Here is a 19,083-nt window from a genome sequence, read left to right as displayed (position 1 = left end):
GCTGCGTACGTGATGTTGCATGAAGTCTTGAATTGTGGTGATGCACTCGTAACCTGAAGATGGGCTTCGATAAATGCAACCAATAAATATGGGGGTGCCATCACAAAGAAGCCGGCAGAAAACGGCCTCGGCGTCTGTCACAACGGGAAGGCATACATATGAAAGGCATTTTTTGATGAGTAAAGCGACGCCACCACCACGGGTGGTGGCGTCGCTTTAAGGCCCAACCGCATGCACGCGATTTTCGAGCGACAGCGACAAGCGACGAGCGACAGGTTTTGCCGTCGCGGAGGGCTATCCGTCGCTGTCGCTGGTCGTGTCGCCGGTTTCTGGCCAGCCAGAAAATATCGCTTGTCGCCCGGAAGTCAGCGCGACGACATCCGCTGGGGACAGCGATTGCACAACAACATGGCAGCAATCAGTCTGCCCGCTTCGATCTGAATTCGCTCTTGCAACTTGCTCTCTGCTGTGACAGCAAAAAATAAATAGTACAATCAGTCATCGCTTCACCTCATCGCTAGCTGAAGACTAAGTATCGGCGCTCTCTTGTCGTTATTATTGAGATCGGTTGTTTTGTTTCGACGCTGTTAGGCCTGAGACGCCACCGAGAGCCGAGAAAGTGTTTTAAGTTTTACTCCACAGATGGCGCCACGGCACCTTACGCTGGTGACGTGGCGCCATGTGTAAGTAACAGGGTGCTTATAAAATGGGAAAACAAGGTATCTGGGCCTATAGAGATACAGCAGGGGCTTAGGCAGGGGTGCCCTCTGTCACCTCTGTTGTTCATGCTGTATTTACAAGGATTAGAGAAAAAATTAGAGAGGAGCGGACTTGGCTTCAACCTTTCCTATTTCAAGCAGGGAGAATGGATTAAACAGTCATTACCAGGACTGATGTATGCAGATGACATTGTACTTATGGCTGACAGCAAGGAAGACTTGCAGAGATTAATGGACATCTGTGGTAAAGAGGGAGATAGCTTAGGTTTGAAGTTTAGTAAAGAAAAATCGGCAGTCATGACTTTTAATGATAATCAGGACAGCGAGCATAGGATACAGGAGGTTATGCTGGAGGTGGTGGATAAGTACAAATATCTTGGAGTGTGGATAAACAATGGGGCTGAGTACCTAACGGAACATGAAAAATATGTGACGGCTAAAGGTAGCAGAAATGCAGCTGTGATGAAAAATAGGGCACTGTGGAATTACAATAGGTACGAAGTGGTGAGAGGGATTTGGAAAGGGGTGATGGTCCCTAGTTTGACTTTCGGCAATGCGGTCCTGTGCATGAGATCAGAGGTTCGAGCAAGGTTGGAAGTTAAGCAGCGAGGGGTAGGTAGACTGGCTCTGGGAGCACACGGAAATACACCAAATCAGGGGGTACAGGATGACATGGGATGGACGTCATTCGAGGGCAGGGAAGCCAGCAGCAAGATAGAATTTGAGGAGCGATTGAGAGAGATGGCAGAAAAGCGGTGGGCAAGGAGAGTTTTCAGTTATTTGTACATGAGGAATGTTGATACAAAATGGAGGAAGCTGACCAGAAAACTGTCAATCAAATATTTGGACTGCAGGAGGGGTGCAAACCAGGAAACAGCGGTTAAGAAAAAGGTTAAGGAAACAGAGAGGGGTCTGTGGAAAACAGGGATGCAGACGAAATCAGCACTGGGCACATACCGAACTTTCAAGCAAGAAATTGCCAAAGAAAATATCTACGATAATTCTAGGGGAAGCTCTTTGTTGTTTGAAGCCAGGACGGGAGTATTGCGGACTAAGATGTACCGAGTCAAGTACCAAGGTATAGACACGTTGTGCTGTGCGTGTGGAGAAGAAGAGGAAACGGCTGAACACCTCATACTTTTCTGTAAGGGGCTTAACCCTACAGTGCAAGGCAACGGGGCTGATTTTTTCAAAGCATTGGGGTTTAGGGACAGTGAAGGCAAAATAGACTTTAAGCGGGTAGAAATAACCAAACAGACGTTATCTGATTGGTGGATAAAATTAAGGCAGGGGTGAAATTTCACCCACCACAAAGTACAAATTATGTTAATAGCCATGGCTAGGTGGCGTATGCCACCGCCCGATTTAAAGGGTTCAGCCTCATCCATCCATCCATCCATCCATCCTGGCGCATGGGACGGAGTTCCACTGGGTATGGATGGGACGGATTTTCACTGGGGATGATAGCATATTTTAGCTAGGTCTAGATAAAACATTGACCTTTGATAAAATTGAGATTTCTTTACGCGCGCAAGATAACATTTATTCGCACAACAATGTAAATCCGTCGCTACTCTTTTTCGCGATGTCGCGTTCATGTGGTTGCTCCACGCCGCGACACGACAGCGCGACAGGGTGTTCCTGTCGCGTCGCTGTCGCTTGAATATCGCGTGCATGCGGTTGGGCCTTACTCATGTTGTGGAGCCAATGCGTGCTTTGCTTCGAGGAAATGCGTCTTTCGCTTGGACTGCAGCAGCACAAAGCGGCTTGGAGCAGCTGAAAACTCTGATAACGTCTTGCGAAGTTCTTCAGCTTTTTGATCCTCAGTTACCTGTGTACGTTACAACTGATGCCTCAGGATATGGATTAGGTGCTGTACTGCAGCAGGATAACGGAACATCACTGCAAACTGTCGCGTTCGCCTCACGTACTCTGCAACCGCATGAACGAAAGTACTCGGTCGGTGAACGCGAGGCCCTTGCCTGCGTCTGGGCCTGCGAGCACTGGCACGTTTACCTGTGGGGCCGACCTTTCATTTTGCGGACAGACCACACTGCTTTGGTTACGCTCCTTTCAACGAAAGGCACAGGTCACCGTCCGTTAAGGATTGCGCGCTGGTCATCACGGTTGCTGTGCTACAACTACATTATAGAGTACAGGAAGGGTAGCGAAAACGTCGTGGCTGACGCACTCTCCCGGCTGCCCCTAGAGAGTTTTATCTGCGATGCACCCGAAGAAGAATTTGTCTTCTGTCCCCAGTAGTTACCATGCAAGAGCTACAAGAAGCACATGTGCCGCCGATCAGGTTATCTCTCAAGTGAAGCAGTTTATCACTACTTCTTGGCCTGACAAGAAATCCTTGTCAAAAGAGCTGCTACCGTACTTTCACGTGCGACCTGAACTCTCTGTTGTTAGCGACGTTCTGTGCCGGGGTGACAGGATTGTCGCGCCTACAACTTTGACACGCCGTCTTATGGATCTGGCCCATGAGTCACACCCATGAATTAGTCGCACCAAAGCTCGTCTTAGAGAGTCATATTGGTGGCCATGCATGGATAATCACATTGAAGAACTCGTGCGCACATGTGTAACTTGGCAGTCATGCGACAAATCCGCACGTACATCTGCCATTACAGTTATTGACTATTACAGCAAGTGGCCAGAGGTGGTTCTCATATCACACGCCGTGATATGAGAACAGCGATGCATGATTACCTGTAAACATATCGCTGTACGCCTCATGCGACTACTGGTGTTGCACCCGCTGTTCTTCTTCATGGACGACAACCTCGAACCAGACTTGACATGACTGCCTGACAAATGTTTCAGCACGGACCCTTCAAAGGCACTGCAGGAGTTGCGAGAGCGCATCAAGAACAAGCAAATCAAGTCGAAGCGTTACACCGATGAAAAGCGCGCTACCAAGGAACCCAACTTCGTCATTGGTGACTACGTGCGGGTTAAATTACCTGCAGTTGATGGGAAGCTATCTCCACAGTTTTCTGCGCCCAAGAAAATTGAGAAGCGTGGACCCGCCTCTTACCTCTTGGAAGATGGGCGTGTCTGGAATGCTTCCAAGTCACCGGCATCCGATTATTCCGCTACTGCAGCTGTAAATCACCCTTCACAACCTGGCACGTCAAGCGCGGATAACTACGAGAATGCACCCTTTAATCATGAACCACCTGCTGCAGAGTACACGCAACAAGCTTCATTTAATCTGCCGGAATGCGAAGCACGCGTGAGAAGAAGCGCCCGTAACAAGAAGACGCCGAAGAAGCTGCAGGACTACGTTAGGCAATGATGGACAAACAACCGTTTTTATTGCGATAGCAATTATATGGACACTCCAAAGCAGATTTCTGCCGTCGGCGTCGCCGTCGCCGTTGCCGTCGCCGTCGCCGTGAGGTTCCGTATGACGTCAATGGAGATGAAATCGTCGCCGCGCGCCGCCGAACGCTGTATGTGCGAGTGAAAGGGCGCGAGGGACGCGCGCTTTCACGGGGAGTGAACGCACGGCGGAGAACAAACGCGCGTTCTGTGCCGTGCTCCCTTAAGGGCTGCAGAAGTAGGCGTCTCTTTCCTCCTTTACAATCACCATATATGTAGAGCAAACGCGCCTTCTTCTGACGCACGAAAGGCCACGGGGGGGGGGGGGGGGGGGGCAGGGAAGGGAGGCGACGTTTAGCTGCGGCACCAAGTGCCTATTTATATCAGAGGCTCCGGCAACAGTCACCAACGCCGCACGCATTTTGTGCGAACGCGGGCAAAACGCCGACGGCGTCGACAACAGTGCTGTGTGTTGCCGGTGCTGCTGCATGTCCAAGTTTGTACAGCGGATAAAACTACTATCCTTACTCCGTATAGCTCTCTACTAAGTTGCTATCGCAATTGATGCTTCGCCTTTCGGGTGAAACTGCGCCAACTTTTTTTTCTTTTTTTCTTCGTGTTTTGTATTTATTTTTTTTTCAAGAGGGCATCGCTGCCGACTGCAGCGCTATTAGATGACGCGTGATTGGAGCCGGCCTGAAGTGGAAGATGAAGATGGAATAAACGGTCAGGGACTGAGTAATGTCTGTAATGTCTCCTTTCAGTAGCATGCACGATACAACAGGATGCACACACAATTCACACGGCTATTTCACAAAAAAAAAAAAAAAAAAAACGTGAACAAAAATAAACGACGGAAGCTTGATCACCTTTCCGACAACGACAACAATAATTTGACGAACGGCTGCTGCAATTATGGCCTTCCATGGATTTGTATGATTTTAGTTGCTCGCACGACTCAAAATTTGTTCCCACGTGCACAAGATATAGTCCTTGATGTCGGTGAAATCCACGCGAAGCAGCAGCCCGACATCGCGCTGAAGTTCAGCGTCTTTCAGCTCAAGTGGGTCGACGCTGCCGCACAAGCGCACTTCTTGCACTTCATCATGAAGTGCAACCTTCCGCTGAATCGTCCGTTGCTCTACTGCCAGCGCCTAGACCTAGGCCGCGGCGACCGCCAACATGGTGGCAACCGCGGACGACGGTTACCGGTAGCCATAGAGTTTCTAAATAGTAATATGAAACTCTATGCCGGTAGCCATGGAGGAAGGAAAAGGTTGGCTTGCCGAGGCTAGCGGAATCACGTGACGCTCCCTCCTAGTATCTTTTACCTCCATGCCGGTAGCGCTCCTCGCGGATGATGTCAAGTGCATACACCCTTAATGCATTACCAATCATCATCATCAGCCTATACTTTATGTCCACTGCAGGACGAAGGCCTCTTCCTTCGACCTCTGTCTTGCGCTGTCTGACTTCCAACTTGCGTCCGCAAATTTCCTAACTTCATCACCCCATCTGGTTTTCTGTCGACCTCGACTGCGCTTCCCAAGCTTCTCTTGGTATCCATTCTGTAACCCTAATGGTCCACCGGTTATCCATCCTACGTACGCATTACATGGCCTGCCCAGCTCCATTTCTTCCGCTTAATGACCGCATTACCAATACTGTCTTAAATAAGTCTAACCCCTATTGTAATTAACTTCATGTATTGCCAAATGTGCAAGCAGGGTTTCGCCTTCTTGTGTTACAATTAAGAGTGTAACACCTGCCGAACGTTTTTTATAATTAACGAACTTTTTAATTACTAAATTGAGGACGCGAATTTGATAGAAAACTAATAATTGTGTTTTAAAACACACGATTTAGTTGCTTTCAGTGTGCTGTGTCTCGCGTACTTATTTTTCCCCGTTATAAAGAAAATGTGTGAAATATGAAAATAGCCGCAGGATTACGCGCCCACGTACGATGGATGGATGGATGGATGAGGCTGAACCCTTTAAACCGGGCGGTGGCATACGCCACCTAGCCATGATTATTAACATATTTTGTACTTTGTGGTGGGTGAAATTTCACCCCTGCCTTGATTTTATCCACCAATCAGATACAGATAACCTCTGTTTGGTTATTTCTACCCGCTTAAAGTTTATTTTGCCTTCACTGTCCCTAAACCCCAATGCTTTGAAAAAATCAGCCCCGTTGCCTTGCACTGTAGGGTTAAGCCCTTTAGAGAAAAGTATGAGGTGTTCAGCTGTCTCCTCTTCTCCACACGCACAGCACAACGTGTCTATACCTTGGTACTTGACTCGGTACATCTTAGTCCGCAATACTCCCGTCCTGACTTCAAACAACAAAGAGCTTCCCCTAGAATTATCGTAGATATTTTCTTTGGCAATTTCTTGCTTGAAAGTTCGGTATGTTCCCAGTGCTGATTTCGTCTGCATCCCTGTTTTCCACAGACCCCTCTCTGTTTCCTTAACCTTTTTCTTAACCGCTGTTTCCTGGTTTGCACCCCTACTGCAGTCCAAATATTTGATTGTCAGTTTTCTGGTCAGCTTCCTCCATTTTGTATCAACATTCCTCATGTACAAATAACTGAAAACTCTCCTTGCCCACCGCTTTTCTGCCATTTCTCTCAATCGCTCCTCAAATTCTATCTTGCTGCTGGCTTCCCTGCCCTCGAATGACGTCCATCCCATGTCACCCTGTACCCCCTGATTTGGTGTATTTCCGTGTGCTCCCAGAGCCAGTCTACCTACCCCTCGCTGCTTAACTTCCAACCTTGCTCGAACCTCTGATCTCATGCACAGGACCGCATTGCCGAAAGTCAAACTAGGGACCATCACCCCTTTCCAAATCCCTCTCACCACTTCGTACCTATTGTAATTCCACAGTGCCCTATTTTTCATCACAGCTGCATTTCTGCTACCTTTAGCCGTCACATATTTTTCATGTTCCGTTAGGTACTCAGCCCCATTGTTTATCCACACTCCAAGATATTTGTACTTATCTACCACCTCCAGCGTAACCTCCTGTATCCTATGTTCGCTGCCCTGATTATCATTAAAAGTCATGACTGCCGATTTTTCTTTACTAAACTTCAGACCTAAGCTATCTCCCTCTTTACCACAGATGTCCATTAATCGATCTCTGCAAGTCTTCCTTGCTGTCAGCCATAAGTACAATGTCATCCGCATACATCAGTCCTGGTAATGACTGTTTAATCCATTCTCCTTGCTTGAAATAGGAAAGGTTGAAGCCAAGTTCGCTCCTCTCTAATTTTTTCTCTAATCCTTGTAAATACAGCATGAACAACAGAGGTGACAGAGGGCACCCCTGCCTAAGCCCCTGCTGTATCTCTATAGGCCCAGATACCTTGTTTTCCCATTTTATAAGCACCTTAATTGTTACTTTTATAGATATCTTTTAAAATATTTCTTACTCCATCTTCCACCTCTAGAGTGCCCAGTATGTCCCACAAATCCTTTTGGATTACACTGTCATAGGCTCCCTTGATATCCAGAAAGGCAAGCCATAGGGGCCTGTGTTCCTTTTCTGCTATTTCAATACACTGTGTCAATGAGAACAGATTATCTTCTAACCTTCTTTGTTTTCGGAACCCATTTTGTAGTTCCCCAGCACCTCCTCGCTCTCCACCCATGCCTGCAGTCTGTCCTTTATAATCTGCATCACCACCCTGTAAACCACTGACGTCACTGTTATGGGACGGTAGTTGTTTATGTCGGCTTTGTCCCCCTTTCCCTTATATATCATGCTCATCCTGCTCAGTCTCCACCCGTCGGGGGCTTTACCGTCCATTATCATTTTGCTCACTGCCTCTCTTAATGCTTTCTTAGATTTTGGGTCCAATGTCTTTATCAACATAATTGGGATGCCATCAGGACCTGTCGACGTGCTACTAGGAACCCTCTTCTCTGCCCTTTCCCACTCGCTTTGTGCCAGTGGAGCCACTGCACTGACTAGTCCATCCACACCTGATTGAGCACATGCTATGTTTCGTTCTTTAAATTTTTCTGCCATCATTGTTCTTATATGTTCCATTGCCTCATCTCCCTCTAGTCGAACACCTTGAGCTGTAACTATAAACCTCTGCTCTAGGCTAGTCTTATTACTCAAGGAGTTGAGATGTTTCCAAAATTTCTTCGCTGCTTTTCTATCCTTTTTGTTTACTTCTGACAACCATTGGCTCCCCTTTCTTCTGATCTTCTCATTGATCAATGAGAAGATCAATGATATCGTACGTCCCGCTGGTGTCGCGGGACGTACGTCCCGCGACACCAGCGCTCCCAGGCGTTACGTTTATGGTTTAATTACCATATACAAACATGACAATGTTAATACGCCTTCATTCAGCGGGTAATGACTTACCGGCCATTATTTCGTCAAGTTGTAACTTCGTCATCGCAAAGGAATATTTCTTGCCATCAATTATTAACTCTACGGACGAGTTCATCGCGGCGCAGACGCTGCAGAAGCAAACGGACACCCCGCTCAGTTATGCGCACTGTTCAAACTACGCGCGTAACGCCAGACGGCGCACCGGCTAGCACATGCTAGCCGGTGCCTATGCCCCTAGCCGGTGCTAGGGGCAGCACATGCTAGCCGGTGCCACAGGCCCCTATGGCTTGCCTTTCTGGATATCAAGGGAGCCTATGACAGTGTAATCCAAAAGGATTTGTGGGACATACTGGGCACTCTAGAGGTGGAAGATGGAGTAAGAAATCTTATAAAAGATATCTATAAAAGTAACAGGGTGCTTATAAAATGGGAAAACAAGGTATCTGGGCCTATAGAGATACAGCAGGGGCTTAGGCAGGGGTGCCCTCTGTCACCTCTGTTGTTCATGCTGTATTTACAAGGATTAGAGAAAAAATTAGAGAGGAGCGAACTTGGCTTCAACCTTTCCTATTCCAAGCAGGGAGAATGGATTAAACAGTCATTACCAGGACTGATGTATGCAGATGACATTGTACTTATGGCTGACAGCAAGGAAGACTTGCAGAGATTAATGGACATCTGTGGTAAAGAGGGAGATAGCTTAGGTTTGAAGTTTAGTAAAGAAAAATCGGCAGTCATGACTTTTAATGATAATCAGGGCAGCGAGCATAGGATACAGGAGGTTACGCTGGAGGTGGTGGATAAGTACAAATATCTTGGAGTGTGGATAAACAATGGGGCTGAGTACCTAACGGAACATGAAAAATATGTGACGGCTAAAGGTAGCAGAAATGCAGCTGTGATGAAAAATAGGGCACTGTGGAATTACAATAGGTACGAAGTGGTGAGAGGGATTTGGAAAGGGGTGATGGTCCCTAGTTTGACTTTCGGCAATGCGGTCCTGTGCATGAGATCAGAGGTTCGAGCAAGGTTGGAAGCTAAGCAGCGAGGGGTAGGTAGACTGGCTCTGGGAGCACACGGAAATACACCAAATCAGGGGGTACAGGGTGACATGGGATGGACGTCATTCGAGGGCAGGGAAGCCAGCAGCAAGATAGAATTTGAGGAGCGATTGAGAGAGATGGCAGAAAAGCGGTGGGCAAGGAGAGTTTTCAGTTATTTGTACATGAGGAATGTTGATACAAAATGGAGGAAGCTGACCAGAAAACTGTCAATCAAATATTTGGACTGCAGGAGGGGTGCAAACCAGGAAACAGCGGTTAAGAAAAAGGTTAAGGAAACAGAGAGGGGTCTGTGGAAAACAGGGATGCAGACGAAATCAGCACTGGGCACATACCGAACTTTCAAGCAAGAAATTGCCAAAGAAAATATCTACGATAACTCTAGGGGAAGCTCTTTGTTGTTTGAAGCCAGGACGGGAGTATTGCGGACTAAGATGTACCGAGTCAAGTACCAAGGTATAGACACGTTGTGCTGTGCGTGTGGAGAAGAAGAGGAAACGGCTGAACACCTCGTACTTTTCTGTAAGGGGCTTAACCCTACAGTGCAAGGCAACGGGGCTGATTTTTTCAAAGCATTGGGGTTTAGGGACAGTGAAGGCAAAATAGACTTTAAGCGGGTAGAAATAACCAAACAGAGGTTATCTGATTGGTGGATAAAATTAAGGCAGGGGTGAAATTTCACCCACCACAAAGTACAAATTATGTTAATAGCCATGGCTAGGTGGCGTATGCCACCGCCCGATTTAAAGGGTTCAGCCTCATCCATCCATCCATCCATCCAGCTCTACACCGGCGCTGTGCATTTTTCTCCTCGAATTTACGTCGGCCCTTTCACAGTCAGAAATTCCCTAGATTTCCCTCGATTTTTGTAATAGCATTCTCGGTAAATGCGCCCCGGAGTCGCCACAAAACCAGTTGGGTTCACAACGCCCCAAGAGAGTGGTTGTGAAGAGGTACCGCTACCTCTTCACAACCACAATCTCTCTCTCTCTCTCTCTCTCTCTTGGGGCGTTAACTGGTTTTGTGACGACTCCGGGGCGCATTTACCGAAAATGATATTACAAAAATCTAGGAAAATCTAGGGAATTTCTTTGTACTATCTAAGGGAAAATTGACTTCTGAGGTTGGCAGCCTGTGGTTCACGCTTGTTCGCGTTCAGCCTTCGGAGTTTCAGGGGTGCTTCACGGTGATCAGCTGCTCGCGGGCGGCGTATGCGCGCTGGAAATTAGTTTGTGCAGCATGAATGACGGTCAAATGCATGCGCCGGCTAAAATTTATCCAGATGCCCAGGGAGAACACGGTGTTTAAGATATGCAGGTGACGTTTGTGTACTCGATGTAGTTTGATATTACGCGGCTACTATCGAATCCGAAGATAAGATTTTCTGCACACACAAGCTGTTGTGCGGGAAAGCCGAATGCAAAATTTGTAGAGTGTGTTTTGTTGCGTTTGGTTTGCAAAAACCACTGAAGTATTTTCCCTCTTTCTTGATACTCAAGAAATCGGCCCTTTTTGATGCGGTTTCAACAGGCGATGAATTATCTGTTCGCCGACTCCTAGACGACAATGCTCCATTTACCATCACCAACAATGTGAGTGAAAGCGCTCGCTTTTCAAGTATTTAATTCATGCTACCCACTTGCTTTTCAGGATGGCGAAAACTACCTTCATCTGCTGGCTAAGCAAAATTTCACTACATTATCACTAGAAGACAGTTCTTTGAGGCAGAAACGTCGGCGCGACATCATATATATGCTCTCCGATGAAGGGCTTCGCCCCGACCTCCGCGATTCGGTAAGCTGTAAAGTTACCCAGTTGCTCCTTGCAGGAGCGATGTATGCACGCTGGGTTTTGTGTGTATAAGTTTATGTGACCCACATGGTAGCAGTAGCGCACCCAGGATCTCTGCCAGGGGGGGGGGGGGGGGGGGGCAATTTTCGCCCTCACAGGCGAAAATTGCATCTTTTTTCCCCCCTAGCGCTGCTTCAGTGGAATTCAACGCAAAGCCAGCGAGCACGCGGTTGGCCCACCTTGAATTTAAGAGTGAATGAATAAATACAAGACAATGATAGAGCTAGTGCTTTTGTTAATCAGGAAAATTCGACCTCAAGCCACCTCTTGAATTGTAATGAGTGAATAGAGAACTGAAGGCTGACGGTACACGTTGGACTGGTGGGGCTCGACGCACGGGGGGGGAGAGAGGATAACTCGATCGGCCTCAGGCGGGGTTTAGAACACCCGGACCCCCCCCCCCCCCCCCCCCCCGTCCGTGCGCCACTACATGGTAGCACCTCAAACCATGCATTAGCCTCCTTTACTAAGTAGAGGATAGGCGCTGCTCAAGTAGACACCCAGTGCGGTGACGCTAGCTGCGTTATGTTGCGAACACATGTGCGAAGTTAACTGCATTTCATGTAAGCTTTACGTTAGCATGTCGATTCATAATAAGGAAAATGAAAGGTGTTTGGGATTTACGAGCTGAAACGAATGTTCTATCTCTCAAAATTAATCATCACATATACTTCTACATTTCTGTGCTTCGTGAGATGAAGGTACATTAATTCTTAGCCACAGATATATAATATTGTCTTCCTGCTTAATCGATTTCTATATTATGTTTCAAGGTTTTAGTTCTCTATATATGCAGACTTGCATCCTTTTTTTCTTTTCATGTATAATATATATATAACTTGATATCTGTAGGAGAGGAAATTTACCAGCATCTATTATATATGTGTAATTGTGCTTCAGATGGGCAGAACTCCTATGCACTATGCGATCCAGAATTCAGACCCACACCTGTTCAAGATATTACTTCAGTGTTCTCCAAATCCACCGGATGACATATGTGTGAGTATTTAATTACTCTGCACACAGACATGCATGTAGACATGCATGTAGACTTTTTAATAAAAACTTGTGGCAGAGATTAGGGTGGTGAGGCAGACATTGGCAGGTATAACGTAAAACTGTTACAATCTGTTTTTATTCCAAATCAGCCACTTGCCCTCCGTGATAGGTCAAAACAGCTCCAGGTCTGCCCATATGGGTATGAGAGCCACCCATATGGGCATTAGCCCTCCGTGACATATCACGGAGGGCTAATGGCCGATTTGGAATAAAATCAGATTATAATAGTTTTACGTTATACCGGCCATTGAGTGCATATGCACCTATCACTTTGAACATGTGACACTGGCTGCTGGGCAGTTCAATAAGGTTCCTCATCTTCCAAAACTGATTGAATACACTCACAAGTATGTAAGTACATACTGGCAATGGTCAATGTGCACTTTTTTACGCCTGTATTTTCACTAATGCCTTCACTAAAGTTAGGCTGTGCATTCTTAGGTGGACAGGTATGACCGTCAGATGAAGCAGGAGATTTCGCAGTGGAAAAGCCCAATGTCTTCACGATTGAAAAAAGTCTAGGGTTGTTATTTGTAGCGCTTCTTTTTCAATACTATTCCTTCTCGAGCTTCGTCAGTGGTCGGAATGACACTCAGCCTGTGATGGGATCAGCTGACCGTGGACAGCGAATGATAATAAGAGTGGCATAGAATCGAGCAGAAAGCGTCGCTTCAAAATTGCAACCTAGGCATGTTTGCAACTCGACTATATTCACTATATCATTCACTATATTCACTATATATTGATATTCACTATATCATTGAGATCAGCTGGCTGTGAACGGTGGGTGACAAGAGTGGCATAGAATCAAGCAGAAGGCATTGCTACAAAATCGTGGCCTAGGCATGTCCGCAGCTCGACAAAGTGCATGCTCATAGTCTTTCATGATACAGTGTAATCCTGATCATTCAAAATCTCTTAGTTTGATTTGACAGATAATTTTAACTGTTCTGTTGGTCCCGGCAAAGTCCTGTGTATTTGAATAGAGAAACACTCCCGCGAATTCAAACTGCAAAAACCGTGCAACAAGTATTTCTGACAACATTTCTCACTCCCATAGATCGTTTTCGGACGAACTCAAGCCAACGGCGAAGGTTCGATGCGTTGCTAGCTACTGTAATGTTGCTTGCTGTAAATATTAGGAGAGAGGTGTGGGAGGAAGAGCGGCGCATGCACCCTGCTTTCCCATCTGGCTTCAATGGAGCAGGAAGGAGCCCTGGGGCGCTCTTGATCATGTTACCAAGCACTCACCAGTGTAGCTTAGAAGATGGAACTCAAATAGCTGTTGGTGATGCCATTGTCAGAAAAAATGAGTATGACATCCACAGAGAAGCTTTAAAAGGACTGTTAGATGAAGGAAAGCATTTAAAGATGAGGGCATGTAAATGTATGCAAATAAAACTGTTTACTGACGGTGTTAAAGGTTTACAGATGGATTACTGCTAAACTTGAGTTTACAAGCCCACTGTATTATTTGCACATGCTGTTGCAGGCTATAACTTCCATTTCCAGGCTTTGTGGCAAGGATTCATGTAAATTCAGCCTTTTTCTACATCGTCTTCACCATAAGCTTTCTACGGTGATAATAGAAAATGAGCACATAATTGCCCAATAACTACCACAGCTTCCTCAATTTCCAAATGTCTTTGACATTCTGCAAGTACATATGAGCCATCAGCTTAATGATAAATAGCCATCATTGCTGTTTTTATGATCATATATGACTTCGACTTTGAACACACTACTCAAGTTCTCAGGAGTATTGCAGTTGTGGCACTATAGTGATATGGTGTGCCCCAGCCATAATATAGGCTTTCTGCTTATTCATTCATACATCGACCCAAGGTATCAGTATAAACACCTCCATGGCTGTATGACTCCCTTAAATGTTTCCCCTAAACAAACAGTGCACTCCATTTTGTTTGGAAATTTTTTAATGCTAGGCAGTATCAGTAGTATATATATTACCATTTTCCCATCATCTTCTCTGTTCAGTGTGTGATGGGCTGTCAATTGCAGCTTCTTACTCATAGACTTTTTAAAAATAAATCATGGGGTTTGATCTGATTATGAGGCATGCCGTAGTGGGGGACTCTGGAAATTTGGACCACCTGGGGTTCTTTAGCGTGCACCTAAATCTAAGTACACGGGTGTTTTAACATTTCGCCCCCATCGAAATGTGGTCGCCGTGGCCGGGATTCGAACCCGCGGCCTCGTGCTCAGCAGCCCAACACCATAGCCACTGAGCAACCACGGCGGGTGCTCATAGACTTTTTCTCTGATCTGTATTGCCCATAAAAATTCCTGGATTTACCTCCTTAACTCTCTTCACTTGTGTGTGTTTGTATGTGTGTTCATGTAAGCACATGCAAATGTCACTCTACTGTTGCCAACCGTAGAGTAATTAGTTTACATGTGGGGTTCTTTTGGCATTTGCACTTCTTGGTAAGGCCATAGGGCTGTCCATCAAGTTTTCGTTTAAATGTAGGGTTTTTCCCCCTAGCGTGGCATCTTTAATGACACCAAAAGTAAACACTAGGAAGCCTCCGGAAATGCACAAAATCTCGGGAATTGTATCCACTGAAACTAAGGATGCAACCTGCCTAAAACTAATTTGCATATATTTTTTGGTTGAGCTACTTGGAAATTTGCAGGATAGTAGGGGAAGATTATCCTCGTTTATAACTCTGTCCAACCATGAAGGATGCCGATTTTCTAGACACACAAGTTTTACATCTATTGGAAGATGTTTATCTCTGGGAGAAGACTGCAAGTGCTGTATAGACACGCATATTAAGCTGGCAAAGAAGCTGAAGGGCATGACCTCTGTGTTCACTACCCATTGGTTTATGAGACAGCTGCCATCGAGGTTAAGAAATGAATGCCGTCCTCTGGTCCATTCTTTATGAAGTCTACTAACTCTTGCTGTTAATTTAGAGGCCAGAATGCAGCTGCCAATACTTCTCAAATATAAAGCTCACTTGCTGCCTAATCCAGGGAGGATGAACAAGAATGAAAAAATTTGCTTCTTAATTTACCAGCAACGAGGAAAGCCAGTAAATATCATCATTCTGCGCAAGAATTGGAGTGATAAAGACAATAATGGCATGGTAAAGTTGAAAAATATCTCCACGTTCAGCCCTACTCGTGTATTATCTTTATCGCACCTCTAACGCTTCAACTGAAAGAACCCTCTAAAGCATGAGGGATGTAAAAAAATACAATAAACTTTAGCTGCAAGCCTGAATCAGCTTTCATTAGGACTGGCTGGAACTGTGTCAATATGAGTGTTGATCGTATAATAGAAACAACACCATATTAATCTCTGTCAAAATCGTAATTTTCATGCAACATTAATTAGCATTGTGTAATCAAAATTTGCTACTGACACGCCACATTCCTTTTCATTCTTTGCAGTATATTAGCTAATACTGTATAATACTGTATAACTAGAAAGCTGCTTACCTGCTACACACTCCTATTTGCTATTTTTTTCTATTTACCACCAGCTAAACTTGTATAATTAGAACGTTACTTTTTACTCATTGTATTCTGTCTCTAAATTTATCCTGCTGAACCCACACCCCTCTCTAATGCCTTTGGACTCTAAGGGTATAATCAAATAAATAAATAAAAGAGGAAATATGATGAGCAGAGACATTTGCCTGAGTTTTAGGAATGAGTTATTTCTGTTTTCATTGTCTGTTCATCATGACCATGCAAGACAGTATATTTTTTCAAAAGAAAAAAAGAAAAAAAAGAAAACTGCTATTAGTAACTTTTTTGCATTTTGCTTGCGGTAATAAACCTGCTTTTTTGCCATACTCAAAAAGTAATTGTGCATATTTCTACCACTACAATTGGCGCAATGTTGCCTTGGAAGATAATGGAGCTTTTCAGATAGCTTCCTTGCAGGTGAAAGCAAAACCTAATGCAGGTTCTGAAATTCATGAATTTTAGCCATACAACATTGAGTGATAAATGTACATGTGATGTAAGTTGAAGGAAACTCCGTTATTAGAAAATGATGCATTTTTAGTTATTTAACAATTGCAGCCATTTTTTTCGACAGCCTGTTATTTATTATTAATGCTCCTGTTTCAAATTATGTTGTATTACAACAAATTAGTGCGTAGGGCCAAGATGAAGGGCGCATAGGGTCTTTTTAAAAAAGTGGTTGGCGACACTGGAACATATGCATTTAAAACAAAACAAGAAGTACGTACAATGTTCTGACCAAGAAAATAACGACCTATGTTATATTTGTTTCTAGGATGACATGATGCCCGCTTTATTGCAAGAGGTGCTTGACAAGTTTAAGGTAAGAAAATATAGATGGACAGAAGTGTGTACAGTGTAATCTTATTTGTATATTTCTTGTAGCCTGGACTATGCAATGCTATTCAACAGCATTGTATAACAGACGTACGTAGATTAGTTAACATGTGGTGCCGCACTGATGCCTTTACGGTGAGTGCAAGTGAAAAAAGCTGGATTTTTCAGTCTGTACACTAGCTTTGTAAATGTGGTTGTTTGCTCAGATATCTTCCCACAATTTTCTTCCAGAATGGCTGCAATCTTAAGGAACTTGCTCTGGAGTCCGGCCACGAAGAAATCATAAGCTTGATACTTGGAGTCGAGCCATCAATGGTATGCATGCAGCACAACTCCTGACTGTTGGTCAAACCTAAAGAGATACCAGAGAGGGTTAAGTTTAGCTCTACAGTCGCCAACCGATAATTCAGACTCGATGGGGATCTTCAAAAAGTTAGAATAATTGGGAGTTCGAAATGCCAGATTCAGCCCAAAATAAGTGACTTTATTCCTCAAGTGGCCAAAAAAGGTGTGCAAAAATCTCCAACTGTCACTTTTGCAGATACCTTCCAATTTTGTTTGAATTGCACAAGACGCATTGGCGTATACGAGTGAAGCCATTCTTGGTACAATGCCAAGCACGCTATCTTTCGTGTGACTAGCACAAGAGGCAGCGACGGCATTCTCGGCACAGTACCAAGCATGCTACAGTGCGGAAATGCTACCGCTTGTTGATGCATCCGGTGCTAGTCACGTGAAATATTGTGAAAATGGGAGTACCTTTGAAAGTGATCATCCAATAATAAAGCCAAACTTTGTGAAAGCATTGCTGCATGCACATACGGCTTGTCTTTCGCCTAGACAGTCTGTGGCCATGATTTTCTAGCAATGCCTTTTATGGTATTCCTTTCCATGCTTTTTGCGCTTCATCAGTGGTCAGAGCAACACTCCGCACACATATTAACGGGATCAGCCGACCATGAACGGTGGATGATAAGAGTGGCATAGAATCGAGCGATAGGCATCAGTGCAAAATCGTGGCCCGTATCTCGACCATTGTCATCCTTCATTGTTTTTTATTTATTAAAGCAAGTTTCGCCTTCATTTTCTTCATGTGACATTACATTAATACCTTAAAGATCCCATTTAGGGGTACCTCACTCAAACCTTGATATACCGAATTTGTACTTGTACCAAAAAACTTTGTTAAATTGCGAATTTTGTTATTTCGAGGTTTTAAAGGTTCAGTAGTAAAAATAATTTCACAGATTCCTAAAACGTTTCTGGTAGATATTATCTTGTAAGTAAGTAATTATAAACCAATCGCATGAAGGTCAGGCCATAATAGCGTGGTTATGAGTGCCAGCACATGTGGTGCAGATTGGGTCAAGAGCAATGCATTGACATGGCTCCTGGCGTCTGAGATTTAATTGTGCTGCGTTGGCATGACGGCGTAAATCTTATCTTGAACACCATGGTTGACCACGCTTCCACAGCCATCGTCAGATGGCGCCCACAAATGAAAAACTAAAGTGTAAAAAGATACGGATATTTGTCCTGCCGAAAAGAACAAATGCTGCAGTTTCACCAGAAAGGTGGAGCATTGATAGTGATAGCAAAGAGACGTCTACACAAAGTAAGGTTCGTAGTTTTACTGGTGTCATGTGCGCTCAGGCAAACATGAAGAGATCTCATTCAATGACCATGAACACTCGCAGTCACAACGCGAGCAACGCTTCGCACCTTGTCTCAGAAACTTGAGATAGGTGACCAGCAACACTAGACGTGCAGGAACACAATATGCATCAAGGCATCAACCATCTTGCCTCGGTGTTTGCACTTGCTGCAGATTATGTCCAAAATACAGCACATGTCCTGCGTATGGACAGCCCATGCGCTGCCACAGCAAGGGTATATAGAGGAGACGGGTGCACTAGGAGGAGAGAGCAGATAAACACAAGTCTCCTGTCCCTGTCCTGCCCTCCTCCCCCCCCCCCTCTCATGTTTCTCTGAGCAGCTGCATGCCACACGATCTCCGCAAGTTGTTTACCAACGCAACAAATGGTGCAGAAGTGTTTTTTGCATATCACATTCCGGCGTGCCCGCTTTGACGGCGTTTTTGCTGCTTGAACTTTTCATGTGGTCGGATGCTTGCAAATAACTTTTGCCTTGGTTGACGTTTTTATAGTTTTTGGCTAGATTTACAAACCACACAGGCTCCAAACACGTGCCTGAAATCGCCGAAAACTTCGTTAAATTGAGAACGTGTCACGAAATTACTTCGTTAAATTGTGGAAAAAAGATACGCGGTTTTCAATGGAACTAAGATAGGAAAATGAATATAGTTTGCTACATCACGAATTTCGTTAAATCGAGGTTCGTTATATTGCGAT

The 19,083-nt window shown here is 45.0% G+C and overlaps 2 protein-coding genes across 14 annotated transcripts in view; one reads left to right on the top strand and one right to left on the bottom strand.

Moving 5' to 3' along the window:
• LOC119435899 (nicotinamidase-like) overlaps positions 1-19,083 on the bottom strand; it is a 324,581-nt gene that overhangs the window by 79,396 nt on the left and 226,102 nt on the right. The gene's annotated exons all lie outside the window — the stretch shown is intronic.
• The window catches only part of LOC119435830 (uncharacterized), a 131,023-nt gene that overhangs the window by 55,591 nt on the left and 56,349 nt on the right, over positions 1-19,083 (top strand). For 4 of the 12 annotated variants that reach the window (XM_049672859.1, XM_049672862.1, XM_049672847.1 and 1 more), the window contains exons 1-7: positions 10,468-10,783; positions 10,966-11,058; positions 11,117-11,260; positions 12,218-12,316; positions 16,650-16,697; positions 16,760-16,846; positions 16,943-17,026. In XM_049672859.1, coding sequence (XP_049528816.1) covers positions 10,778-10,783; positions 10,966-11,058; positions 11,117-11,260; positions 12,218-12,316; positions 16,650-16,697; positions 16,760-16,846; positions 16,943-17,026 — 561 coding nt within the window. In that variant the 5' untranslated portion in view covers positions 10,468-10,777. Of the gene's footprint in view, positions 1-10,467; positions 10,784-10,965; positions 11,059-11,116; positions 11,261-12,217; positions 12,317-16,649; positions 16,698-16,759; positions 16,847-16,942; positions 17,027-19,083 lie in introns of those variants that run through there. The other 8 variants (XM_037702565.2, XM_037702559.2, XM_049672854.1 and 5 more) reach the window with 4 other exon arrangements.

The sequence above is a fragment of the Dermacentor silvarum genome, chromosome 1, assembly GCF_013339745.2.
Source record: "Dermacentor silvarum isolate Dsil-2018 chromosome 1, BIME_Dsil_1.4, whole genome shotgun sequence".
NCBI lineage: Eukaryota > Metazoa > Arthropoda > Arachnida > Ixodida > Ixodidae > Dermacentor > Dermacentor silvarum.
The sequence above is the reverse complement of the archived record's forward strand: the minus strand, read 5'-3'. Positions and strand labels throughout refer to the sequence as shown.